At 41.1% G+C, this 27,811-nt stretch overlaps 1 protein-coding gene across 2 annotated transcripts; it reads right to left on the minus strand.

Annotated features, from left to right (window-relative positions):
- Positions 1 to 5,096: 5,096 nt before the first annotated feature.
- On the minus strand, positions 5,097 to 25,513 carry LMO4 (LIM domain only 4). Of its 2 annotated transcripts, none has more exons than XM_045547591.1 (5): positions 24,729 to 25,513; positions 21,757 to 21,995; positions 14,371 to 14,467; positions 13,819 to 13,974; positions 5,097 to 9,214 (listed from the first exon to the last, which is right to left on the minus strand). In XM_045547591.1, exons 2-5 carry the CDS (start codon positions 21,990 to 21,992, stop codon positions 9,206 to 9,208), a joined length of 498 nt encoding a protein of 165 aa, XP_045403547.1. In that variant the 5' UTR covers positions 21,993 to 21,995; positions 24,729 to 25,513; the 3' UTR covers positions 5,097 to 9,205. The 2 variants fall into 2 exon arrangements, with proteins under 2 accessions (XP_045403547.1, XP_045403546.1); XM_045547590.1 differs by lacking the exon at positions 24,729 to 25,513 and adding an exon at positions 22,204 to 22,351.
- Between the last annotated feature and the right edge of the window lie 2,298 nt (positions 25,514 to 27,811).

The following is a 27,811-nucleotide window of genomic DNA, read 5'->3' on the forward strand; positions in this document are numbered from 1 at the left end:
TGATAAGGCTCTGGGGTCAGATTCATCTGTGTTCCGATAACTCCAGCTGTGTGACCTTGGGCAAGTTATTTAACCAGATCCCTGCCTCCTCAACTGCAAGTGTAGGAATAGCAAAGCTGTATGCTGGGGGTAACATATGAAAAAGATTCCTAGGCCATATAATTGTTTAATAAATGTTGATTTTTTTTCCTGAGCTACCTTCTACCAACCAGTTGGTCTGAGTTTACGGAATTGTAAATTTCTTATAACATTTGTCTAATAAAAGCATTATTACCCTGCTTCAAAAAATTACATAATACATTCAAAACCAAAAATAAATTATTTGAGTGTTATCCACTGTTTTGGATTACACCATCACCTTCCTCCGTTACAGAAAATAGACCAAGAGTTGGTTATAATAATTTTCAAAGTGAATTAAAGACCTTATAAGTAACTCTTAAATTGGAGAGTTACTATATCTGCCAGTGTTCCAATATTTACAGTCCAAAAGAGTGCCAACCTCAGAATATAAAGCCCTTTTACCTTTAATGAAAGCACCTAATGCACTGGCAAATATAGCTGTTATTAGTAAATTCCTATTTAACAGATGGGCAAAATGAGGTACTGAGATTAAATCATTAGCCCATAGCTAATATTTGATTAGAAAGACAAATTTAATCATAGGTACCATTTGACTTCCCTTCAGCACTAGAATTAAATTTCAACTGTTTCCTGACTTCCAGTTTGGTGCCTATTTCATACTACAGGACAATATATGTTTTATTACACGCTTTAAAATAAAAAGGCAAAGTGGGGATGCACCCTCCTAACAAGCACAAAGCACAAAATACAGTTAAATAGTCCATTATTAATTTTCATAGCATTTCCCTTAAGACAACAATGAATACTCTCTCTCCCTTGGTTGCTAAGATGGTGTGGAAACCTAAGCTAAAAAAAAAAAAGATATACAAGATGCCCACAGATACCCAAGGAATCAAAAAGAAAGCTCAGAATTACCTAGTCTTAGAATGAAATTTGACCACACACCTTCTGGAAGGCATACAATTTTCTGAGTCTCTGGGAATGCAGGGAAATTGAAGTACCTTTTCGGGGGAGAGGGATTGTTTCATAAAATATCTAGTACCAACCCTGAGTAAGTTAGTAGTGTTTTGAGAATTTGTTTAACTTTATCACCCAATTCTCATCAGTCCCAACTAACCAACTGCCTAACCCCATTTTGTTTTGAAAAATAATGTCACAAATGTGTCCAGAGGTGGATAAAATGCACAGTAATGAGTTCATTAACATGCCATCTGCATGCAAAACAAGGGCATTCCAGAGGCAGAATCCTTTGGTAGGACTGTTGGAAATCAAATTCCAGGCTAAAAAAAACATAGAATACAACTTAAGGTGAAAAATATTACAGCTATACCTTTACTTGGCCCACAGCAAAGACTGTCTGGTTTTCAAGAGCTCTAAACCCAGCCAGAATCCTTTTCCCCCACTATCTTTAAATTTTAAAACACATTTTACCTTTCAAAGAGGGTAAAAAACAATTGCTTACAGAATGAGGTGTTGATGGAGTTTTGTGAATTACACTCATCCCCATGAAGAAAGGAAGGCCTGGCTAAAAACCAAGGAGTCAGAAATCCATTTAGAATTGCCTGTCCTTTGAAAATCAAGCCTGTTTGTCTGCCTGGTTCGCTCAGTAACAAATCAGAAAACTCAAACCTGCCTGGTCCATTTCTTCTGGCCCCCAACTGGCTCCTTCCACTCTCAGAGTAAGGAAGGATTAGATTTCCAGAGGCTGTAACTTTAACAAACCAGAGGCCCTTCCTTCCACAGTGGTACCTCAAAATTCATCAAGAACACTGGAGTCTGCTTTATTTCTGTTGCAATTTTCATTTCACCTCAGCTCTCCCTGACTCGCCTGTGAAGTGTCACCAAATGCTGTATCACACCGACTCTTAAAAACTGCCAACTCTGCTAATGTCTGAGACCTCCTCGTATCACAGCTTTACACGGGTTTGAAATACACAAAAGCATAGCTTGAGTTTTACCATGCACAGCAACACCACCTGTATGGGTAGGGCAGAGGGTCTTGTTGACAGTCATGAAATAAGACAAAATCGTTGAAATGAGCTGTGTGGCAGGGGTGTTTGGGAGCCTATACAGTCCTTTTTCCAGAACTGCAGTGAGAGACCCCAGCCCCTCAACCTCCCTCCAAGAGCAATTTATTTAGGCAATTGTTCTTTCCATTCGCCCTACCTGCCTCTTTTTCATGATAGAAATTTTCCCACAGCCTAGAATTTTGAGAAAAAAAATTTTATCTATTATAAATTCCAAAAACATCTATTTCTACCCCCTGCCAAAAAAAAAAAAAAAAAAAAAACAATAAACAGTATTTAGGCTATTGCTTGTACCAGTTATTCAGCTCTGGGTACAGATGACATTTATTGAAAAACTGGAATGTATCATGGGTTTTGGTCATAACAGAGAGTAGTATAACCAAGTAGTTAACCATATGGGTCCTGCAGCCTCACTACCTGGTAGAGATCTTGCCTACCCATTGATGTTACCAGATTTAACTTACTGATTTCATAAGCTTAGGTCATAATGTACACATAACAAATACACAGTGTCTTGCTCTTTTATATAGATATTCTATAGTTTGAATCTATAAGTGTGTTGATCTACGCATGTTTTCCAGGTCCTAGTAACCTAAGGAGGATATATGTATATCCATCCATAGACAATGAGAAGGGTAGTCTTCAGACTAAAAAAACAAACAAGCAAAAAAATTAAAAAAAAAAAACACACACCAGCTAACTTTAGTGTCATTTTGCACATAGAATAAAAGATTAACAAATAGTCTGAAAAGGACACTGGGCTGTGAGATACTCCATGAAATATCATACAAAACTTATGGGCTTTAAGAACTGGCACTTTGGCACCAAAATCCACTGCAGTCAAGAATCCATGCAAGAAAAAAGCCTGTTTTGCTTAACCTTTATATCAACCTCAAAGAATATTTTATTAAAATGGAGTAACATTTTTCTTTAACTATTTTTCTCTTTGTAATAAAAGGCAAGCTTGGATTTAAGGCTGTGTTATAGTAATTTATTTACAAATTTTTGCATCTTTTTGGACTCTAGGAATTAACAGGAAAATAGGAAGTACAGTCAACAAAATTTTTAAAATCAGTTCAGAATTATGTTTGGATATAATTAAAGGCATAATCTGTTCTCTGGGAGTGTATCAGTGCTCTGCCATTTTAAAACAGCAAATATAAATATTAGTTCTGTTATAGGATGTCTGCATTCCACATCACACTGGAACATGTAAAAATCTCCTATAAAAATTATCGTGTGTGAATGTGTATTACTTCTTTTCTACTTATTCAAGTATAAATGACTTTTATATAACCTAACTCATTGGTCTTTTATGTGCACCAAGCCACAGCTCATTCAAAGATTTTAAACACACCATTTCTTACTTTATGTGGAATATGTTTATCCATTCTGCTTTCTGAACTAACATAATTACTAAAGTCTTGTTCTTTCCCTCAACAACGACAACTTGTGGGCAGAGTTGTTATCAATTATACCTAAATATTCACCATGCAGTACTTGAGATTTCTCAAAACTCAAAAAGAAATTACTTTTAGAGCAAGGCTGAAATATGCAGACAATCTAAATGAGTTGGCATTTCAGGTTGGATAAAGATAAAACACAACACTTTGATTTTTTTAAGGGAAAAGAAACTAGTTATAGCTAATAGGATAAAGTATATCATTGTTACAGTCTAACAATTTATAAGGTAATTCTACCAAAATGCCAGAGTTCAAATAGAAAATTTGGCACTTTGGGCCTCAAGAACAGTGCCCTGCCATGTTGAAAGCTGAGGTAAAAGAAATAATAAGTAATATTGATCCTGTTTTTATTTAAAATTGTGATATTTTGTTCATCATGCATGTTTTTGCATTATTTAAAAAATACTGCATTAAAACATTATCCTAATTACCGAGTTTTTTGGCACCTCTTTAAATTTTACACTCAGTGAGTGCCCACTCACCTCACTCTAGTCTTAGCCCTGCTTAATAAGTCACCTCCCTGAACTTTAGATACCTCACCGGCAAAACCGGGGTAATAATAATTAAAAGGATTATTATGAGGACTGAATGAGACTGCATGTGTAAGTACTTGTTCATTGTAAATGTTAATGTGTAAATATATTTACAAAGCATTATGCAACTCCAAGATAAAGTTATTATATGAAGCATTATATTTAAAGATGTAAGGTTTATAGCAAGTGTAAGTTCCATGATTGATGACAGGAATTGAATCAGAGATCTTAGAGGAATAAGTAGAATTTAAGACACACCCATCCCTATCAAACCTTATTTAAATAAAGAAAAAGGTAATACAATTGCAGCCCAAGAAATCAATTTCCTTTCCAGGTTTCATAATTAATTTTCATTTGTAAATTCAGTTTGTCCTCAGATTTTCTCTTTACAGTTCCTAAAAACATTCAATTTACCAAAAATGAAAAATTAATTTAGGAAGAAACTCTTTAATGTTTTCCCCTTAAAAAAAAATTATAGCTCAAACAACTCAGGTGCAAGCCTACACACATAAAAATTGGTTTTGAAAAAAACTGAAGATGTAAACCCTTTGACTCAAGGTAGGGGGATCTTTCTAGGCTGAAGGAAAGTGAGAGGCCTCCTGTTCTCGTGAGCTAATGATTGTTTCCGAACTGGTTAGAATTCAGTGCTAATTGCATTTTAAAACACCACCTCTGAAATCCTTTCCTCTCTCAGGATCTTACATCAATGTTTCGCATTTTCAATAAAACCTTTGCACTTCACCTTTTTCACTCAACAAATCCTGAACTTTAGATCCACAGGAAGAATTCAGTTCAGATCCTTCCTTTCCCCAGCAGGTTTTGATCTGGTGGTGGTGATGTTAATACGCAGGAAAGGCTGTCCTGCCCTGTTTCTGAGGGGAGAGAGACAATTAAAATTGGTACTTCGGTGGCTCAACTCAGGCTTGTCCATTCTAACAGACAGTCATTAAACAACTTTCCAGTGTCATTCAAAGAACTTATAACAGAATCAATTGATTTTCATCCTATGCTTTATTAGTTGTGATTTAGGAGATAGAATGGCCCTGTTTACACAGCTGTAACATGTCAGAACCTGTAGTACATTATTGGCTTGAGGCCTCTGAGTTGCAGTCCATTCTCAGCAGAATCAATCTGAACTTGAAAACATTCCCTCTAGGAAACATGAACATATCTACTAGCATAAAGCACTACTTGCGCAACTGAAAACAGTATTCATCTGAGGTGAGCTGCAAGTTCTCCTTCCAAAAATCAGCCCCGACTTGTCATTGCTCTCAGCATGCTGATGATGGGAGCGGAGGGCTACAAATGCCTCTTAACTAGGTACCCAACATCGGGGAATGTGTTACACTTTGCTGCTAGTCAGAGCTCAGACTCTGCAAGTGGGAGTTGTTGGCTGTTTAACATGCATTCAGAGCATTGCCAATCTAAAATGGCTGCTCCGTAATACTTTAATTGCAGTTTCATGGAAACAAATTGCTATTTAACTGCAATAAGCATTTCTGTGACTTGGCTGGACTGACAATAGGTGAGTCTTAGTAACAAAGCGACAAGTAACATAAACTTGTAAACAGTCTGTTTCCGGTGATCTCTCAAACTGAGTCATAGGTAGGAAAGCACCCAGGATAGAATTCTCTGATGAAAGAGGAAGGAGTCTTTGGAAAACTGCTTCTCTATTTAAATACAATTATTTAGGCTACACGGAACCTCTTCACTAGACTCCTGACATATAGCTTTTAGATTTACTGTTTGTTACATAATTTATTGGCCCTAAGAAATATTTTATATAAATAGTAGCCCACATTAGAATCTCACTATATTGACATTTAAAGCCATTTAATTTAAGAGCTTCATTTTAGATGATTAGTTGTTTCAAATATCAGTGTTAATAAGGGCAAAAGAAAGAATTTAAATACAGTTAATATTAAGATGACAATTTCACAGGCTTCATTTTGGTGTGACAGTTTTCTCATTTTGTATTTTATAAGACACTACAGTCTATGTTAAACTATTTCCTAATAAATCATGAAGAGCTGGAAATAGTTTCTTGTGGCAAACGATTTGGTTTGGAAAGGCTTTAGGTTCCCCTGCCTTGCAGGATGTGTAAATCTAACTAGACAGTTAGATAGGTAAAAAACATTAAACCCTTTTAGAGGACAATCTTTTTACAAAATTGTTTCATTAGCAAGAGTGACAATTTGCATGATTGAGATATTTATATGTATCATAAACATAATTTTTTTTTATCAGGAGTTCAGCAGGGCTCAGTAACATTTGCTTTTATTTTTAATTGCACTTGCTTATAGGGACTGGGGGCCATCTTGCTCTATGACATGGTTAATATTAAATAAGTCCTTTCAAAAGAACAGCATACATCTCACTAATAACATCACAAATGCAATGGATGAAAGGTGGAATAAGCTCATAGTTTTGTTTTGTTTTTTCCCTAGCAATGCTGGGCTTAGCAAAGGAACTGCACACAATCACTGCTCACATCAGAATAAACTGGAGTGTTTTTAGTGGCTTTCCATCCACATTAGAGCAGGGTTTTATTGTTTGAAATGCCTCTGGTTTCAAGGAAGTGTTTTACCTAAAGCAAGACTACTACTTAAATATGTTCTATTGTATATTCATAGCTCCATTAGTCCTTCTCCAATTTAGCACATCAAAGAGAAGGCTTCATCACTTGCACGTGGATTATACTAACATGAGTGACATTTGTAATCTTATAGGTCTGCAACTTAAGAAATGCTTTTAGAAGCTCGTTATTAAATGCGCGGCAGTGCTGGAGGACTCAGCCATATAATAGTTCATTTAAAGTCTGTAACAACCTTAGCCCTCCACATCACTACATGCCACACTGTATTACTTACTAAAAGTGATTAACCACCTCCTTTGAATTTCTACTCTATATGGGACATGAGTACTTATGCCAAAAAGAATACAGACGACGCTTACAATCTTATTAACACATTTTCCCCTTTACCATCCTGAGGAGTCCAACTTCCTTTAAGAAGTTTCTTAAAGAACAAAAAAATAAGAACCAGAACTAGTTCGAAGAAACTCCCCCAGGGATCTAATTCAAACAGACTGTTATGTATGTGATTTTCTTCATCTTATTTTTTTCCTTGCATTTTCTTTTTCATAAAGCTCTAACAAAACTATTCACTTTAACCCTCTGCCTTTAAATTCTCCTACAGGAGGTTTGAAGTTTGAGCAACTGATTTTTCTTCCTGGCCTGCAATCTTTGAAAGCAGGACGTAAGCACAGAAGTTCTCAAAAGGGAAGCCAACTGTTAGTTGAGATGTGCCGAGACAGACCTCTCTATTATGATCTACCGCTATTCTCAGAGGGAGGGTCTACGTCAGGGGCTTTTCTGGAACAAGAGAAAATAAATGCTATCTTTAGAAGGAAAATTTTACGTAGCATTATAAACACACCTGGTTTTTATTAGCCTGCGATGGAACCTGTACTTGAGATTCGTGCACACCTAAGGCGGCTGGCAGCATAGCCCTAGCATCCAGGCCCGTTTGGCTTTCCTCACTCCAGCCCCAGCCGTGGCGCACTGAGTCCTGTGCGGCATGCTTTCTGCAGGGCAGCTCTGCAGGCAATGCAGGTGTGCTGCCGTGGACACTGCTGCCAGAAACAGCAACTCAGTATCTCAAGAATAGGACTAAATGAAACCGCAATCCTCCTCCAACAAACATGGAAATGAAGAGTCCGTAGAGGCGTGTAAGAGTAAAACAAAAAGCTTACAACCGACCGACTGACCACATGAGTCTAAAAGCTCACCAGGAAACTGCTGCTTCACCCATCGAAGATCACTATGAAAGAGCTCTGGGCCCTAACAACTAATGCAACTTCAAAACATGTACGGGTATGATTTAGAAGCGCTATTTCCTTTAAAAGCTATAAAACTGATGGGAGAACAAGATGCTTGTGCCATATTCTTTAACATGCTTTTCACCAAAATGCAAGGCTTTCCTATTGATAAAAAAGAATAAACAGAATAGCTGAAGAATCAAACAAGTATTTATACATAAACACAAAAGATTCACTGTGATATAGAAGTGTAATGAGGTACTGTTAACAGAATATTTGAACTTATAAAAAGGACTCAGAAACACTGCTTTGTACCCCTGCCAAAAATGGCATGGTTAAGTAATTTGAAGAATACCGAATTGGCCCAGAGCTAAATAAATATACACACCATCTCCCTCAACCCCTCAAATTTAAAGTCAGCTTGTTATCAAATTTTTAAAAAACTAAATTCGTCCAAAATACAGAAGAGAAAAAGCAGTGTTTAAACCCAAACACCATTGAATATTTTTTCTTTTAAGTTTTTATTATTTAAATACACCATACTAGAGCAAATGTCTCTGAAAATATCACAAATAAAAGATTTTTTTCTTCATTCAGCAAATTAGAAGGGGAAATTTCTACACAGTAGCTTCTATGAGCCTGATTTTTTTCCAATTTTTTTCTTTTTTTCATTCTTTTTTTTTTTCTTTGCCATGGGAGTAGCAACATTAGGACAAAAACACTTACATGCATACATACATTGTATTTTACAGAGATACAATAAAAGTGTTTGTGATAGAATATCACAAAAGCCACATCTCTTTTCCTTTATCTCATGTTCAGTTTTGATTGAAACACGTTTCCTTACAACACTTAAATATACAAAGAGCAAATAGAATGTTGTTAAGGTAAAACACAGGGTACAAACTCTGGCCAGTGCCCTGCTAATTGTTAATGAGGGTAGAAAGCAGATTTGAATGCTTCTTTTAATTAGCTTCATTAGTCATTTCCCTCCCCCACCCCAAGCTCCCTCCCCCCCAAAGATGTCCTCTGGTGGATCTTTTTTCATTTTCTCTACAGTCTCCCATTAGCCCAGGTTCATAGAGTCCTTAATGTTCATATTCAGTCATTTTAATACACCAATAAATGCGGGAAGGGCAATCAAGACTAAAGAAGGTGCAATGGCATGGAGCTGGCACTGGTGCTAGCTACAAAGGTGACTTGTCTACTGAAGACACACGGGATCCACCTGTGATGAACAAAATCTGAGATGAAGGCACGCATTCTGCATTACTCTGACCTTTTAGCAGACCTGCAAGAAATAAAAATGGGCATCTTAGCTAAAATGCTAAATTTGAGAGATATTAAACTCAAACATGACTGCTTTTGTCTTCTCCACATTCACTAATCTTCTTTTATTAGATTACTTTCCAACTGTGACTTGATGGAGGCTTTCTACGCTACTTACCCCGGCAGTGAAGAACTAAAGCATAACATTTTCTGCAATTTTACTAGCAGAGAAAATGAGACAATAAATGGACTCTCAGAAAGTTTCTGGTGTAAAGTTCTACAATGAATTGCTCGACTCTGGTAAAAGTAAGTTTCTCTTCAAAAGGAATGAATTGCCTAGTAAGGGGGATCTTGGACTTTTTTTTAATAACGGGGACATTCTGAGTCAAGTTCCTATCCAGGAAGTTAATATGCTCAACTGTATAACCTTCTTGGCAAGTTACATAAACTGCCTGTTGACCTCAGTTTCCTCATCTTTAAAGTGGGGATAATAAGACTGTTATGATTATTACATAACACATATTACAGTACTTTCAACAGTGTCTTAATAAAAGTGGAACAAATACAGGCAGTTATCATTATTATTCTGATGTTCCCAGGTGACATCTATTGACCCATATTGGTTCTACCTATAGGGATATGTGTATGAAAAATTGTATGTCCAAATATTCAGATATTTTTCACTAAATATTTCCTACCTGCTATGCCTGCTATATTTAAGTAACATTAACTTACATGAATATTATAAATAGATTAATGAATATACGTAATGGTTAATGACTTGTGATAGATTAAAGACTATAGTTCAAGGCAAGTCTAACTTCAATGTCAAAGTTAGAAATGGTAATCCACACAGTCATCAAATACAATCTGTTTGCAATTACCAAAATGAAATAATATATATTAGATTTTTATAGTTTTTAAATGACACTGTGAGCTTCCCAGGAAGTTCTTGTTTCACCCTTTCCCTAACTTACTAAAAGCCTGAAGTCTATTAGGAACTGCAACCCCCTACTTCCAAGCTAATTAAAGTGGTGGAGGCTTAATTCCCCAGAGTGGAAGCTCAGTGTGAGAAAGGTAATTTGTCTGTCCAGAACAAAGATGCGGCAGCAGCCAGCAAGCATATTTAATAAATGAGCATCAAATGTCCTCTACGATGGACACACACAACACCAATTATGTAACTATGGGGGAACTGCGAAATGATATGTAAGCTACAACACTCACTAAATTTTCCTCCAACTAAAAAGATGTGATCTCTTATTTTATTGAAAAGCACAGATAATTCTAGATGGCACCATCACACTTTTGAGTGGAAGAAAAAAATTCCAGAGCAGGCAGCAATCTACAAAAGAAAAAATTAGCCACAATTCCTGATTTACATAACTCTCTAGAAGGCAATATTCTCTCGAGGTTAGCCAAGCCTTCTTTAAATGATATAGGCTATAAAATTTTGTAGATCCTTGAACACTGGTGGCCTGAGATTTCATTCAATCTGAAATCTGAAATTTCAATCACTATATGATTTAAAAGCTTAAAATTATTTCCCTCAGAATATACAAAAGCTAATGATGCAGCACAACAACCAAACTACACAGCCCAGACACTGGGAACAAATTTCAGGAGAATAAAAGTTTAAAGGGACCAGATGATGGGGACCTATACTTTCCATACAATTAACTGTCTTTAAAGAAGGGATGTACAAATAATCGACTCATTACTTTTAAGCAAGAGGATGCTTGGGTATATTTACTATGCATAATGCACTGAAAATGTAATTGGTTCTGCGAATAGAAGGAAAGCAGCCAAAATAAATGTCCAATTTCCCCTACCAAAAATATGGAGAACGAGAGAGAAGAAAATAATAAAATGGAGCTATTTGTCATTTCTCCCCATTCTCATCGCCGCCAGAAAAGAAACGCCACAGGGTTTTAGGAAAATAATTTTAAAGCATTCTCTAGTTTTAAAAAGCAGTTTATGTTCCACCAGGAAGTGTGTTTTCATTAACTCTTCCCCCTTGCCCTCTCATTAATATCTCTCTGGACCACGTTCAGCTTGCCCAAAACCTTTATTTACAAAAACTACCTTGTGAATTGACTGTGCTCATGGTGAGCTGAGCACCAAGGGCAAAAATGTGAGACATTTATGCCAACAGGGAAATGTTCTTAATTAACATCACCCCCAAAACACAGCTTCTCACCAATGTCTGACAAGAACATATCCTTAAGTTGTATTTCCTTATGCCTTTTAAGAGCTATTAATTTTTGAAGGCCACCTGTCTCTGTTTTGGCTTCCAACAGTAAGAAAATATATACTAGTTGGTTCTTATTCATTGACTAAAATATTATTTAATGTGCCAAAATGAACACCCTATCACTCCCATGCTGAAAATGATGTGGAAAACGGAAGACTTCTACGAAAACGACAATACATGTAATCCCGTAAACACGTAAACCAGATTTTTGTCCAGTTTTTCTTTCTAACACCTCTAAATTTACACCATCTTATACTCAAAAAGATAGTACTGAAACCCTGCTCATATTTCTTAGGAGTCCTTTGCACTACGTCCCTACTAACATTATTACTGCCTGTATTCAGTGCTTCACAACCTAGCTACAATTTCCGTCTCGTCTCTACATCCCTCAATTCTTGCCATGCATGTTGGTGAGCTGTTAACGCTCAGTTTTTATGCAGTACTGTGCTAAGTCAGGGAAGAAATGATATAAAACCAGGAAAAAAATGAAGACATGACTTGGGGAAAAATTAAGCGTTTTCATTCGAGGAGGTGGGGAAGAGATGTACCATTTTATTCCTAGTATTTTTTTTTTTTTTGCCACCAAGTATAACTACAAATGGCTTTGCCTCTATCTTAAAATAGGTATCTCAAAATATTTATGTTACCCATTCATTGTCCTCAACTTTGCCCTGTAGACTCACTTCATTAGAATTCAAATCATAAAAATCTGTAAGTTTTTATATGTATTGGCACTCCTTAAAGAAGCCTGAAATGTCTCATCATTGGTGCCTGGTTAATTTACAATAAAAAATTGGACCTTTATTCCTAAAATGGTTATTCTATGTGGCTTCCCACATTAGTAAATTAAATAAAGTGCACATAATTTCATTTAATTAACACTTACTAAATAAGAAAACGGAAAGTACATTTAAAATTACCCTATAAACTTTTACAAAGCAAATGGACAAATGCAAGCATTAAAATATGGCAGTATAATTTTAAACAGTTAAAAGTTTTCAAATATTTGTCATCCCTCCCACCCCTCAGCATTAAGAAAATGCATTACAGAAGACAAAGAAGCCTATTTTTTTCCCCCAAGACTTTTGGAGCTTGCTAAAGTCCTATTTGCAGATAAATGTTGTTTTTTGTGATCCTTACAACAGACATTAATGAAGTTCCTATTGTAAATCCATAAAGAATTACCAAGTGAAGTGTGCACTTTTTGTTTCAATGCAATAACTCAGTGCTGTGTGATTGCCTGGGTTAATGATGAAAAAGTCAAACATACTATCAGAGCTGATGGAAAAATCTATCACCAATCTGAAATTAAAATTCATCTGTGGTCAATAAGATTTAATATCCATGCAAGTGGCGCTGTAAAGAGTAAATGAATCAATGTCATCAATACATAATCAGTATGAAATATGATGTGAATAAAATTATGCGTACGAGTCATACATTTCACTCTTTTCTGGGCCAGTGTGGAATGAACAGTCTCTTAACTGAAGGTTGACAGTAATTGTTACAAATTAGGCACAGCAGTTATCAAAATGCACTCACTTGCATAGCTATAGGACTTATTAAGGAGATTAAAATATATCTAAAACTATCCGGTACTGGGGGTGCTGGACAACTGTTGATCACCAATTTTTCCTCATGCGTGCTAATACTACATGATTTGTATACTTGTATAATTTCCTCATTTCTAACTCTGATCCATGGACTTTCAAGTTGGGGATCAAGAATCAAGATATGTAATCTTTAATGGAGATGTTAGTAGCACAAAGTGGTTAGCAAAAACAAGAACTTTGTTTTAAAAGTAGTAACTTATTCAAATTTTACGGGACTACCAATCAACAAAAATGCTCTCTTCTGGAATTACAGAATGTTTTGTAAAACTGCTCTTCTAAAAATAAATGCACCATAAATTCGGTTTGGAAGGCAGGTGTCCGGATTGCTATTACTAATGCAGAAATCATTCTTTCATGACAAAGACATTTATTCCCTTTTCCTACCATAAATGTTCTAATTTTCCTCCCACAATAACCTATCACATCATGTTTCTGAATTTCAAAATGGTCAAATGGATTAAATAACTGCTTATGTGGTAGTTTTATGTTTTGTTTGACTTTGCATGTGATAATCTTATGTTCAACATGAGTGAAGCTACAGATATAATAACCAAGTCAAGATTTTTTTTAACTACAAAGAATGGACAAGTTAATCAGCTCTCCTACTTCTAAACAATCTATGCATGATTAATAACTCTACATTTCTTCCAAAGGGCAAGCAAAAATACAACCACAAAGGAAAACCACCCTTCCTACATTAGGAGGTTGAACCTTCCAACTTGCTCTAACAAAGCTTATTAGTAATTGCTGGGTATTCACCTTCTGGTCTGGCAGTAGTGGATTGCTCTGAAGTGAATTCAAATGGCCATTGATGAGAGCTGTAGGTCTATCATGTTCACAAAATAAACTGCCATTGATGTAGTGAAACCGATCTCCTGGGACCAGGCGATTCCGGCAGGTAGAGCATGTAAAACACTGAAAGGGAAAAACAAACTCACTGAAAACAAGTACAAATTAAGTCTTCTTTTGGTTACAAGTTTATAACCTGCTTTTAAGCAGGTATCTGTCAAGTACAGAGCCACTTAGGGTTTAGTGTTTTTCTTCCTTTGACAGGATTCCAGAAAACAGTAAGTCAAAATGCAATAAATTGGATTAGGCTAAAGGAGGAATAGACAAATACACGCGTGCTGGTGTGGAATGGGGAGTGTGAGGAGTGTGTACAGATGTGCGACCACCACTGCCATGCTATAGCTCCAATCATTCCTTTTAGTGTTTGCAGCTTGAGAAGACAGAGTTCACACTAAGGAGAAATGCTTTGTCCCTATGTAGGAAAGGCATGATTTTTTTTTTAAAGAGAAGTTAAAATGCTACCTTAAGATGATACACATTGCCTTGCGCCCTCATGACGAGTTCGCTCGCTGGAATCGACTGTCCGCAAGCGCTGCAAGCACCGCTATTCCCAAATAACCTGAAACAAACAATGATGGTTGACACCAATGAATAATCCTAAACCGAAAAGAAAGAAAGAAAAACACCCCCAGACTACGGCCTTCCCTTTTGACAGAGGCTGAATTCTTAGGCTTGAGCCTCAAATTTTCTGAGTGATTTACATAATCTGGGAAAAATCCTTTTCAGGGGGACAACTAACTTCTGCCTATCACAGAGGAAGAGGATGCTCCGGATTTAATAAAAATATTGACTTACACCTCTAGCAAATACAAAAAACAATTCTGTTCTACACATATTTTATCAGATTACTGGGTTCATCATAAAAAAAGATACAATTCATGACTGGAGTTTAAATGCATTGTGTCCTTGAAATTATATGAAGAACTCTTTTGTACTTTAATCATATCTTGAGATATGAGTCATCAAAAGGGTTAAGAGGATTTGATTGTATATCTAAGAAGACATCATGCTCAGTGTATTGAAACTCCCGTAAACCTCCATCAGTGCAGACTTTCCATTAGAAACTCTCTGCTATCCAGGTTGATATATAATGTGTATGGGTTAACCTTTTCAATCATGGTGTCAACACTTAAGATTTGCCTCTGCTCATCTCTTTCATCCTAACCTTCTCTCTCTCTTGATAATGAAATGCTTGCTCCAACTTCCCTCTATCTGCTCCTGAGTCCACAATTTAGATTACTTCATCTCTGCTAGCAACAAACTGAATGAAATTTCGATTTGAGCAGAAAGTAATTTACCGGGATCTGGACCCATTTGTCATCATATCTCTCTGGGTGTTTGCTGTATCACTGCAGTTTTCCTATGCAATCAAATGAGACCACAACATCTGCCATAGGGGGAGGAGGGGGAGAAGGAAAAGGCTGCAGAGGAGGGGAAAGCTCAAGGAAGTGTGCTATACTGAAGAAAAACATATACATAATGCCTTATATCCTTCTACAGGCACAACAAAATATTTTAATAACTACCGAACTTTCACTTTTATGGAATCTGTAGACTCAAGCTGAGAAGCTTTATTTGCTTTTGGGCTTCCCTCTTTAATATCCACAAATATTTATTAAACAGACCAAAATGATTTCACATTGAAAGGTGATATCGGAACAACCAAGCAGGGTCAGAGAGGCACTTTTCAATAATGAAAAACAAAGTAATAGGACTTACAAATTAACATACTGGTGTCATAATAAATATTAATATTTGCATTTCCTCCTTGTCCAAATAAAGTCATAAAATGCAGTTTGTGTCAAACCAGGAGACATGTGCCTATAGAACACCCCGTAATCTGAATGATTGCGGCATGCCTCTATATAAAAATAATTGCTTTGAGTTTTCAGAATCTGGTCTTGCAGAAGAGGCTTGTCATGTTCAAACTACTAATTTGCTGTCGCCACTTTATTGAAAATAGCCTGTAAGTTGTTATTAAATGTATTGACTGAACGACAGGGAGAGTAGTAAAACTGCCCCTTAAGATGGCTTTTAATAGGAAGCCCAAGAAACAAATTTTGCAGCAGCATCGATTTGAAGAGTTCAATCAAAACTCCATTTCAAAACTAATTAGTCTGAAATCCACGACACATTGACACGTTCTTGCAGAATCAGAACAGTTATAGAAAGAAAGCTGAAATAATACACTGTCAGGACCTCTAGCCACAGGACTGTACCATGTGGGAGCTCGAGGGGCCTCTGGGCTGCTGTCTCCTAATGCTGGACCACTTCAGCAACATTGATGAGGACCTCTGGGTGCCTCACCTATAGCACTGCCGCTGCAGGGGAGTTCTCAGAAGGGCAGAGTGGCCAGAGAATTAGCATAGCCCCAAGGAAAGAGGAAAGAGTTTACGGACAACAGCAGTGCTATTCCAGTCCCCAAGAGGGATGCCAAATTCAAACAATTTGGGTAAAAATAAAGTTAAAAACCAGTCAACCTGGCAATACATGCTGAGGATAAAGGAAAGAAAGTAATTGGGGGTGGGTGGGAAGCAGAATCCTACCAGGGCTGAGGACCAAATATCCTCTTACAGCAACCCAGAAGTATTTTAATGGATAAGAGTCTATAATTATGGCTGCCACTACCAACAGGTACACAGTGACATTCCATCTCAAAAATACCGTTTCACAGTACCGATCTGATTACCCAGCCTAAGTATTCATTTATTTAACAATTCACCCTGAGTAAAGTCAGTTGTATGTCTTCAACATCTAAGTGTATTTTGATAATCAGGGCAGCCGTATGCAATCCAAAGGCTTTTCATGTGTCTTATTTTCTCCAGCACTGCTATCATAACCTTTCACAGAACAATCAGCCACAAAATGGTGGGATTCCTAAAGTGTTAAAAATTACAGTTACAAAGTTTGAAAATGACCAAGATCTACCCAGGGCTGATGTGCTACTGGACAAGGTATTCATGGAGTTTAAGATCTTTCTATGCCTACAGCTTTAAGGCTGCCTCTGAGCAGAACAACTTACATGTCTATACACATTCTAATCCCCTTTTACCAGAGAGGAAGGCTACCATTAGAATTCCACCCTTTTTCTGAAAAGTTGTGTGTTTTTTTTTTTTAACAACATTTCTGTGTGCTGGAGAGTTAATTATCTAACCAGGGGCACTGTCCAGGACAGTGTTTGATTTAAAAGGCTCGAGGCTTTAGGTGCTCAATTAAGTAGCTATCGGTCTCAGACTGGACTATAATGGGCTCTTTTCTCTTTAACTCAAGCAACCGGGAGATATACCCCAGGTCAGGCTAATTAAAGCCAGGGGAGTCTTTAATTGTGATGACAGAATCGGTTTCAGTTTCCTTTCTTTGGGTCCTCAGTCCAAGAAGGTCGTTAATATTTCAGCATTTGGGCAATGCAATCAATCACAAACATCAAGAGGTTCCTTATATGGGGAAAAGGGAAAAGATGGGAAGAAATCCCACCAAACCTCTGCACTTTAAAGGCGCTGTGCTCCTATTTGAAAAACACCATGTAGTCTCAGTCCGTTGGCCCGCTCAGCTCCAACTCTCCTTGCTGACATTAAGAAATGAGGGCAAGTTGTATTTTTAGTTTAGTATCAATGCTTAGCATCATTCAGTAACTTCAATGACCAATAGGTGGGCTTATTTTCAACTGCATTATTACTTCAAGCAAAAAACACGCAACATGGAGCGCTACCTGCCTGTGTTTTCTACATGGCTTTCAGGCAAGGAGAGGTACGTTTCTAAGAGTGGCTGAAAGGTATACATTTGTACCTGCAAGTAAATATCAGCAACCTATCTGAGGAGAAAAATGCACATCCACAGCTACTGATCCAGAAGCAATTGGTTTTCCAGCAGCTTCCTATATTTAATCTAAATTCTGCACCAGCTATATTAAATGTAACAAAGAAATGCAACCCAGAAATTATGCCTGGAGCCAAGTCCATTAAAGGTACTTCGGAATAACTAGAGACCAAGCACCTTAAAAGCACCAGAAGCTATTGATACTTAAGAGGGGGGTTGTGCATAATCGCAACTGCTGCATTAGAGAGGGGAGGGAGGAAAAAAAAAATCAGCCAAATTACGCTTGGTTAATTCAGAGTAACAGATCTGCCCCCAAGTGAATTGGAGGCCTTGAATTAATTCTGTTATGACAAATCAAGATAAACGTTCCCCCTAAATTGCATGCGATTTAATTAATTTTTGAGATCCTGGGTTTTTTTTCCTAGCTAATAGTTCACATGCTCCTGTGCTGTCATTGTGCTTGAGTGGGCAGACTTCAAAGTGATATTAAATAACCAACTATTAGATTTACCTAGCACGTCCTATTGGAAAAGTGCCATTTAATTACCTAGCCTGTTCAATTAAAGGGACAGCATTCTCTGAATATAGCAGCTTGCTGTTGATTACCAGGGAAATGAACTCGCTGCCTGGCGGCGCCTCCATTCCTAACGCTTCCCCTCTCCCCAAACACACCCTCCACCACCACCAATCCCCCCACCCCGGCCGCGCGGTGCTTACTGCGGCTGCGGGCGCCACGTGAACCGGGAAGAATGCGCGACCCGCTCTCCGGGCTTCTGCCCTGCGCTCGCCCCCTCGCGGGCCCGGGGCCGCCGCCGAGCTGGGCGCCTTCGCTACGGCCTCGGGCGGCGCCGGGCCCGGGACTGGCCCGGCCGAGCGCGGGAGGGCTCGCCGCCAGCAGCCACCCGGGCTGCCGACGCGTTTCCTCGCCCTCCCCGGACCTGGGGCCCCACCCGTCGGTTTCCGAACTTCCTCCTCTCGCAGCACTTTCCGCGCCAGTCTTCGGGCCCGAGGTGGGGGTGGAGGAGAGAGGGTTCGAGGAAAGAGAAACGGAGTTTCCGAAGCTACTCCACCGCGCCTGGGTAGAGCCGAGGGCCGAGGGCGGGGGGCCGGGGGCCGGGGTGGGGGAGGGGGCCAGTCCCAGGGCTAGCCGACTTTTGTAAGGTGGGGGGGTTAGGCAGGCGTGGGTCCCTTTAAGATCCACCCTCCCCCTCCTCTCCACACCCCCCCTCCAGCCTTTCCCTCCCTCTCTTAGAGGCCAATTTTGTTAATTAAATGTTTTGTTTGCGACGCAGCTCTCATTCATTGCGGACACGTCATTCGGAGCAGATCTAAGCCAGAGACCAGATCTCATTAGATAAAGCCCATCAGAACTAAGAAAATGGAGGAGCCACTAATTAAAGCTTTTAATTGTGCGGATTCGCTGCAGCAAGGCAGCCGCTTTATCTGAAATCTTGGAGGGAGAGGCAGAAGCCCAGCTCTGCCCAAACGACACTTGGCCGCTGAGGGGGAGGGGACTGGGGAAAAGCGGCCCCCTCCCCTACCAACCCGCGCCCCAGCCGGCCTCTCCCAGCTCTCCTGCAGCTTTTTAGCTAGATCTTGGTTGATTTCAAAAAAACCACAACCTCAAAGTCAGACAGTTTAAAAGCCCCTTAATAAATTGCTCTGTGGTCCCAGCCGGGCCGAGGGGTCCCCTTCACCTGGCGGCAGGCAAGCGGATTACTGCACTCTTCAGTAGCGGCCCGCGAGGAATTGAAAGCTCCTCCAAGTGGACTTGGAGCAGCTTGGGGAGGGGGTAGCTCACAGGAATAGGATGGCGGCGCCTCCCCACCTTCCCACCCTTTTGGCATCTTGGTGGGCCGAGAGAGGAAACACTGAAGGAAGACTTCAGAGATCTCTAAGTAGGGGGGAGGAGGAGCTCAGCTGCTGGTGAACCCTGAGCAACAAAGTGTGAGGCGATCAATTCAGTACAGAGCTAGAACTCATCTCTCCTGGACAGATCTAAGGTTCTCAGGGTAGCATCTAGTTCAAGAGCAAGCCTGGCTGGCTCCAGTTTCCAGATTCAGAAGAAGAAAAGAAAGGAAGTGAGAACATGGACCCAATTAATTAAGGCTCAGAGCTGGGCACACATCCTCCATTGCTCCATTAGGCCACAAGGAAACACCAAATGGGCATTTATATTCAGCCCCAAATACAGGTAAAGGAATGGACGATTACCAGGAAGCCACTTGCCTAAACTTTTCCTGAGGGAATACAAGTGGACCCATCTTCTTTTTAATTAGTTGTAATCAGAAGCAAGGGTTTTTTGAAGGTACTTGGAGAAGAGATGAATCTGTCCCATGTACCTAATCTTAACAGAATTGTCAATTTTTCCACTTCAAACCACACTCCTTTCTTACCACAGGTTTGCTCTCTATTTAATTACAATACTGTCAAAGCTCATGGCATTGCCCGGAAGGAGGACCAGAAAGCATTACACTCATGTTCCTGCTGATTTTCCAACATTTACTTCTAAAAGAACACTTAGGGAAATTAATGTTGCCATCTTAATTTAAAAATAAAAGCCCTCTCGCTTTCTATATTACTCTTACTTGACTGATTAAGGATGCCAGCAGAATAGACATAGGTTGCATTATCAAAATAACCAAACGTCATTTTTCTCCATCATTTTACACTAATGATATCACCAGGGTAAACATGCCCACACTTATCTCTGAACTGCACTGGGATCTTTTGCAGTATCAGCCTCAGAGTAAGGCAAATCACAACGGAGCTAAACTTTGAACAAAATATCTCATCCGCTGATTTACCCACACTAAAGAAAGAACCAAATTTTCTACTAATCACTATAAAGAAAAAGGTTTAGGGAAGAAATTTATATAGAATGAAATTCTTCTTAAAAGTGTGCAGTTTTCTTGTATCAACGGTGTGCGTGTGGGTTTTTTTTTTTTTTAATTACTGGATGTTGAAACAGAACACCTCCTAGAAGCATTCATGTGCATCAGTCTATCAAACCATTTACTCAAATTAAATGTGTAATCCTTCAAATGCCTCCTTTCAAATTAATGAGTTTAAGTAGCTTGAGTTCACCTGAAAAGATCCTATAGGCACCTGACCTCCTGAATTCTTTCCATTAATTGCACTGAAACTTGTTGGAAAAGACTGCTTACACGGACATATGAATGTTCCTATACATTGCTTTAAAATGCAAGATTAGTATAATTCTATAGCCTCTTTTCCTAAATCTCTTTTGGGGATCAAGGACAGTGATACAAATGACAACAACAAAAAACCCAAAACCTGAACATTCTTCAATTGGAAAAACTGCAAATTCTATATCACAAACCACACACTAACATTGAGCATTACAAACCTTCAAGTAACAGTAAAAAGAGAAAAATTGCCACTAGATTTTGTTTTGGGGTTTTGGGATTTTGGGGGGGCTTTTGTTTTTATTTTTTTGTTTTTTGCTATTAGAATGTCAAGTCTTTAAACTGATGGGTAATTAGCATTTTTCACAAGGAGCACAAAGAACAAGTCACAGCTTTCCACTCAAAAAAGTTAAAGGTGTTTCTGTAAATATCGTAATAAATCACTATAGACAAATCATTTTTCTCACTAACTACACTTTTATTTTTAAGTCAACCTTTTGTTTGGAGTTTTTCTGTGGGTCCCTACCTTGTTTTAAGAACACATTTTAACACCCACTTGAAATGTTTATTTTTAGCCTAGGCTAACCACTTAAAATTTTGGTCCAGAGGGTGCCCAATCTTTTCACACCCAATGGCCCAGTCCAACCAGACGGGTCATAGTTTTAGGTAGTATGATATTTGCCATTAGTTTGTCATCAAATTTTGGAAGACTAACATGGGCTTCCTGAACCCCTTGCATTCGGCCAACCAGAAGGTTTCTGAAGTGAAGGCTGCAATGTATTCCCATAAGTGCCGGCTCCTTTCCTTACAAGCCTGCTAACCTTTGGCCTTGCCATTGCTCGGCTCGCCCATGTCATCTCGGGGAAAAGCAGCAAAGTCTTACCTAATGTAGTCATTTCTGCAAAGGATCATGCCGCTCTTGGTGTAACAGGACGTGCCGATGTCGCCCAGCTGCGCCTGGCAGCAGGAGCACTTGAGGCACCGGCTGTGCCAGTAGCTGTCCATGGCATAGAGCAGAAAGCGGTCCGCAATCTTGCCCCCGCAGCCTGCGCACCGCTTCCAGGAGAGGGAGCCGGCCGTGACCGGGGGCGGCTGCGAGCTGCTGCCCGGATTCACCATGGTCTGCAGAGGGCGGGAAGGGGACAGGGATAGACAGACAAAACAGGGGCGATGCAAAAGTTAGTAATCGCTGCCGCCGGAGAGAGAGCAAGCCCATTCCCCTCCTCCCCTCCCCCGGAGCTGCTGGAAGGAAGCAGCAGGGCAAGGGCGGGAAGGCGGCTGGCGGGGAGAGGGAAGGAGGGAGGCTCGCCGGCAGCAGCCGCCTGTTTACTTTTCTCAAGCTTTGTTCTGGGGCCACGAGCTCCTCTCAACTTTCCTGCGCTCGCCGCCGCTGACAATTTCAGCTCGGGTACTGTCAAAACTCCGAGAGCGAGGCTCCGCGGCGCGCTCCACCCCTCGCGGCGCCTCCTCCCGGCCCCCGCCCCCTCCTCCGCCGCCCGCCTACAGCAAATGAGGGTCAAACCCACCCACCGCCGCGCCCGGCCCCTCCCCAGCCCCCGCCGAGCCCGAGAGCCAGCCGCCGAGAGCGGGGAGGCGGCGGCCCCGCCGGAGCCACGTTCCCTCCCGAGCTCTGCCCTGGGAAGTGCAGCTGCAGTTCACAAGTTGGAAATAGTTCGGTTTTCCGAAAGGGAAGGAGGAAGGGACCGGGAGACGGAGAGCGGGGTGGTGGGAGGGGAGGCACGGTGGCGGGGGTTGAGGGGGGTGCCGTGTGTAAAGTTGCGAAACTGGTTTTTCGTATTTTAAGCAGCACCTTTCACATGCCATTGTGGTGACCGCCATCTCCCATTATTGTTCCAAATCTCATTTCATTTTGAAGATCAATGAGTGTTTTCTCTGGGTTTTCAGGACACAGGCAAGAATAATAGATCATTGAACTTTAGGATGCCTGTTAACTTCCTATACAAACACTCTCCACTTTGGTCTCACTAATCTGCCCTTGATCAGCAATTTAAATGCTAAGGCTTTGTTCCTCCAAAGGGGGGGGGTACAGATAATATGCGAGAAGGCACTATTAAGAGATGCACAAGTTAAATTCGAGCCAGTCCTGCTGTCACCAAAAACTGCTTTTAAAAATTCCCCACTCTTTCAAATGAATGCCACAAGAGAAGCAACTAGGGTATAATATAGGAATCAATTTATAAAGCTTAGCCTAAACCGATTAATTTGTTGCCTCCAATCCTGAGTCCAATAAAGTCCTAGTGTTCCTCCAGTCACTTATTCTATAAAAAGATCAAGTTATTTACTGCCAATTAAGCAGCCTGTTTTGTCTTTGTCCTCTGTAAGCCGAGAGTGTGGGCTCCCCCCGAGGCTCCAGGCTACCTGCTCAAGACATTCAGCTGATACCTCAGAGGGGAGAAGGCGAACTTTGCCTGTCCCTGGCCCAACTTGGCTGCTGCAAAAAAACGAGGGAGAGGGAACGAAACAAGGACTCGAGTTCCTTAAATAGGCCGATTTTAAACACATTTCCTCCGAAAGAGTCCCGGAACGTGTGTCCACTGACCGCACAATAAACCAGAATAAGAACTGCACCAATTAAGCTGTAACAAAACCCTGAGACTTTGGAAACAGGACCACTCTAAAACCCATTAGCATTGCATTTATCCGAATGCATCATACCTTTATGTAAATTGATTTATCTGATGCATTTACTCGAGGAATTGCTTTTTGTTACAATTTCAGCCCTAACCCAAATGAATCTGCATTTCCTGCCCTAGGTCTTTAAACTGTTTCCCCCAACGTTTTAATCGCTCCGAATTCCTTTTTAAAAGGGGAGAGAGAGGGAGGAGATTCCAAGCTCTTCCCCGCCCCCCATCTTTGGTGAGAGGTAAATATATATGTATTTTTTTTTTTTTTGAAAAGGAAACATTACACTGAGAAAAGCATCCAGTAACCCCATTAGCTAAAGCTCTTAAGGACAAGCAATACCTTAATGCTGATTAAATCTAAAAGAGATGAATCAAGAGGACTGACCAGAAACTGACTCCCCTGATAACTAAGGACGGGCCCTCATCAAGTTTCATTTAGAGTTAGAAAAAAAAGAAAGCTTTTAAGTTAAATAGGCTTATACTCTAGTAATTACATAGGCAAGCAATTTAGGTCCTGGGATAGTCAGTGAAATAGAAAGCAGAACTGGCAGCTAGAGGCAAAATCTGCCCCCCTTTAACAACGTCTCTGGTGTTTTTTAATGGAGACCAAGGGAGGGACAAACGTAGCGCTGGCAATTTGTAGTACAAAAATGGATGCTTAATTCATGTCTTGATTTTAATTAGGTGATTCACTGGATTCCTCCTGGATTGGAACAAAAGACTTATAAGCCAAGAGGAATTTTTAAAAAGAACCAGCAATACCGAATCCTGCTCACTTAGATCTTTTCTGCCACTGTTTCAAAAACAGTGTTTACTAGAAGGGGGGTCGTTGACTATACCCCCCCCCACAGACACACATACACACACACACACTACTTCTCATACTTAAATGCTCATCTAAGTACCCCCCGCCTTTCCCTTAGGAACTAGAAATGTCCCCACCCCCCACTAGGGTCCCCACCAGCCCGTCTCCAAGAAGAACCCTTTTGTAAGCAGGAACCGCTACAAAGCTGGCGGCCCGGGGCTGCCCTCCCTGCTAGCTCGCAGGCCGGCCTCGGTAGTTTCAGACTCTCGCAATACCAACGTATTGTTTACTTGCAATTTGGGACGGTCAAGGGAAGGAAGCCAAAGAAAACAGCCCCGGCCCGAATCAACCCCCTCCTTCCCTCTCCCCCTCACCCGGCCCGAGGCTCCCCAGCCGCCCCCTTACCTGCTTTTCCCCTATATTGCAATATTGCGAGAGGCAGCAGCGGCGAAATGCGAGCGAAGCCGCTCGGCTTCCAGGGAAGGGGAGCCTTGGCTGGCGGAACTGGAGGGAGGGAGGGAGTTCTTGCAGAAGCAGGAAAGGGGAGGAGGGGGCTAAGGGCTGCTTTTTTTTTTTTTTTTTTTTTAATCGCGTTGCTCTGGGGCGGGTTGGGGGCCCCCGCGTAAGTGGCAGGCGGTCGGGAGCAGAAGTGTCAGTCTCAGTCCTGGTCCTTCTCCTCCGCCTCCGGCTGCGCGCGAGCAGCTGCAGGAGCCCTCGGCCCGCGCGGCGCGGCTTCAGGCGCGGCGCAGCGGCAGCAACTGCTGCAATCGCTGCTGCAAGTTTGGCAATGTGGCTTCACTTTGTATATTCCCCCGCCCGGCGGCCCCCGCCCCCGCCCGCGCTCCTCCCGCTCCTCCTCCTCCGCCGCCTTCCTCCCTCCCGCGCGCTCGCTCGCTCGGGGCTGGCGGCGGCGGCGGCTCGGGCGAGCTCCCTGCACCTCCGGCCGAGCAGCCGCAGATACTACAGCCCCGGGAGCGGCGGCGGACGGTGCGGAGGCGGCAGGCGGGCCCTCCCGGGAGTCGGGGCTGCGGCCGGCCGGGGCGCGGCGCGCTGGAGCCTGCGCCGCTGCCGGAGCTGCTGCCCGGGCTGCTGCTGCCGGGCTCGGAGGCGGCGGCGGCGGCGGCGGCGCTGGCCTCTAGCCGGCTCGCTCGCTCCCTCCGCGGCTCTTACACATGTGTTACTGACAGAGCAAAATCCCAACTACTCCCCGGCTCTGCCGCCGACGTCAGCGACCCTCAGCCACTGGGCGGCCGGATTGTTCAGGCGGAATAATAAAACCTGCCAATCCGGGGAAGGACAAAGGGATGACTGAAACGGGACTCGGGGCGGGGGCGGGGAGAGAGTGAGGCGGTGGAGCGGGCCGAGGGAGGGGAAGGCAAGGGTCCGAATCAGGTGGGGAGAAGTGACCCTAGGTCCCGGCGCCGGGGACCCTGCCCGGGCTGCCCTCTGTGGCCGGGGATCGGGATCCGGGCGCGGGGGGCCGCACCTGCCTTCCCAGAGCGCGGGGGACGCTTAGAATCCCCAGTCGCTCGTCCCTCCGGCATTGCCCTTCCCTAGCACCGAGAAGAGACCCTTAGGAAACTTATTTTACATGTTTCTCAGAAATGGGTCTCTTCCTGTTTGGGAAGATAAGTCTTCCTGAATCTTAGAGCAGTGGACTAAACACACACACACACCGGAGGTGTTATTTGGCGGAGGTTTTGTTTTTTAATTCACGGTGTTGGAGATTTATGAACCTGAATGGAAGCTTAGTTAAGGTAGAAGCAGTTAAGTAATAGTTCCTACCTAAATACTGCCTACTTTGCCCTCCACCCGCCCCATTAACCCCTATCCCCCCATTAACTCGGGTATAAACTAAGTGCCTAGTAGGCATTTCATAGCTACTTGTCAATTGCTGGTAATATACTGGAGCACAGTCTTTATTTTCAGAGTTGACACAAACTTAAGGGAAAAAGGCTTGCCCCACTATCCTCTCCACTGTGGAGGATGAGAGGCCGAATTTCTCATAGTCCCCAAAAGCAATAAAAGTAATTGCAAGATTTGCAATCTCCCAGCCTCTGGGGAGTAAGAAATGTCACTTCCAGTATAAATCAAGTTTTGAGGAATGCTTTTAGGGTGCTAGCCTGAAAGTCTTTTTTTCCAAGGCTGAAGCTCAGCCTAGATGCTTGAATACCTAGTCATTCAACTTTATCTACTCTGCCAAATAGGTTTAATAAATCTCCAATCTGAGGCTAATATTAGGTCTGATTATTATTAGTAAGTTCCAGAGAGATTTTTCTGGTGGAAATTATCATGAAAGTGCAAAGCCCTTCTGCTAAGTATCATTAAGTAAAACCAGCCTTGTGGGACAGGTTTTCATATTGTATTACACACAGTACTGCTAGACTGAGGAAAGGAACCTGAAGGAGAATCTGGGAAGACAATGCAGATGTTAAACATCTACGGTTTTAGTGTCTGTTTAGCGGATTTATGTCTTTCAAACCATCAAAATTAAGGCTGCAAAAGAAAGAGTAGTTTTTGTCTCTAAAATCAGGCAGAGGACATTTTAAATACTAATTCCCATACTCATTTCTTTATTCTAGTATCTTAAAACTAAATGAGTTAATTTTATTGATTTGTATTTACAATTTCATCGTTATGATCGATTCACCTTGTGCACATATTAAAAACATTTTTTTAAAAATCATTAAAACTATAATAGTAATTAAAATGTCGTGTACAGAAAACGGCTGCAGATGGGGGTGGTTAAAGAAGACCAACTTTCAAAAGATATAATGCTCCTTGAGTTTAGTCAAGAAAACTCAGTTAAACCAAATGTGGAAAGAAACCCCATAAACAAATAATATATTTTAATTCCCTCATTTATTTTCAATTTTTTAATAATTTGTAATAATCAAAACGAGATGACACAAGATCTTAGTGGGCTACAATTATGATTTGTCGTGTGCAAGTACATTTTCTACCCTGGGCCTTAATTTTCTCATCTACAAAGGAGAAAATTAAGCCAAATACTATCTATTTTTCCCTTTTAAAATGATTTGCTTAAACAGAACACGTAACGCATACATCTATAATGAACTGTGGTACTTTCTATATTTTGCAGAAGTATGTGCACTAAAATGAAATTTTAATTTTTAAAATGAAATGTTAGAAATTTAACCAGACACATGTTCAGATATCACTGAGTGATTGTCCAGAGGATCCAGGTAGTTTTTGTGTAAAGAAGGAGGGAAGGATGGATAAAACTTTGAATATAGATCTCTAGGCTACAAGGGGCCTGCATTTTAGGAGGTGGTTTTAATGTTTGGGCTCTAATTGTGTGTGGAGTGAGGTCTTTACACATGTCCTGGTGAATTGGAGTGGGTGGGAGTGCATTGCCAGAGCGCTTTGTTTGCTTATGTTGTGGTTATAGAAATACAAAAGCGATAATGGCTAACAGTCTCTCTTCTGAGGGGCAGGGAGTAAATACATTCGCTATAATCAAAATT

The sequence above is a fragment of the Lemur catta genome, chromosome 3 (assembly GCF_020740605.2).
Source record: "Lemur catta isolate mLemCat1 chromosome 3, mLemCat1.pri, whole genome shotgun sequence".
NCBI lineage: Eukaryota > Metazoa > Chordata > Mammalia > Primates > Lemuridae > Lemur > Lemur catta.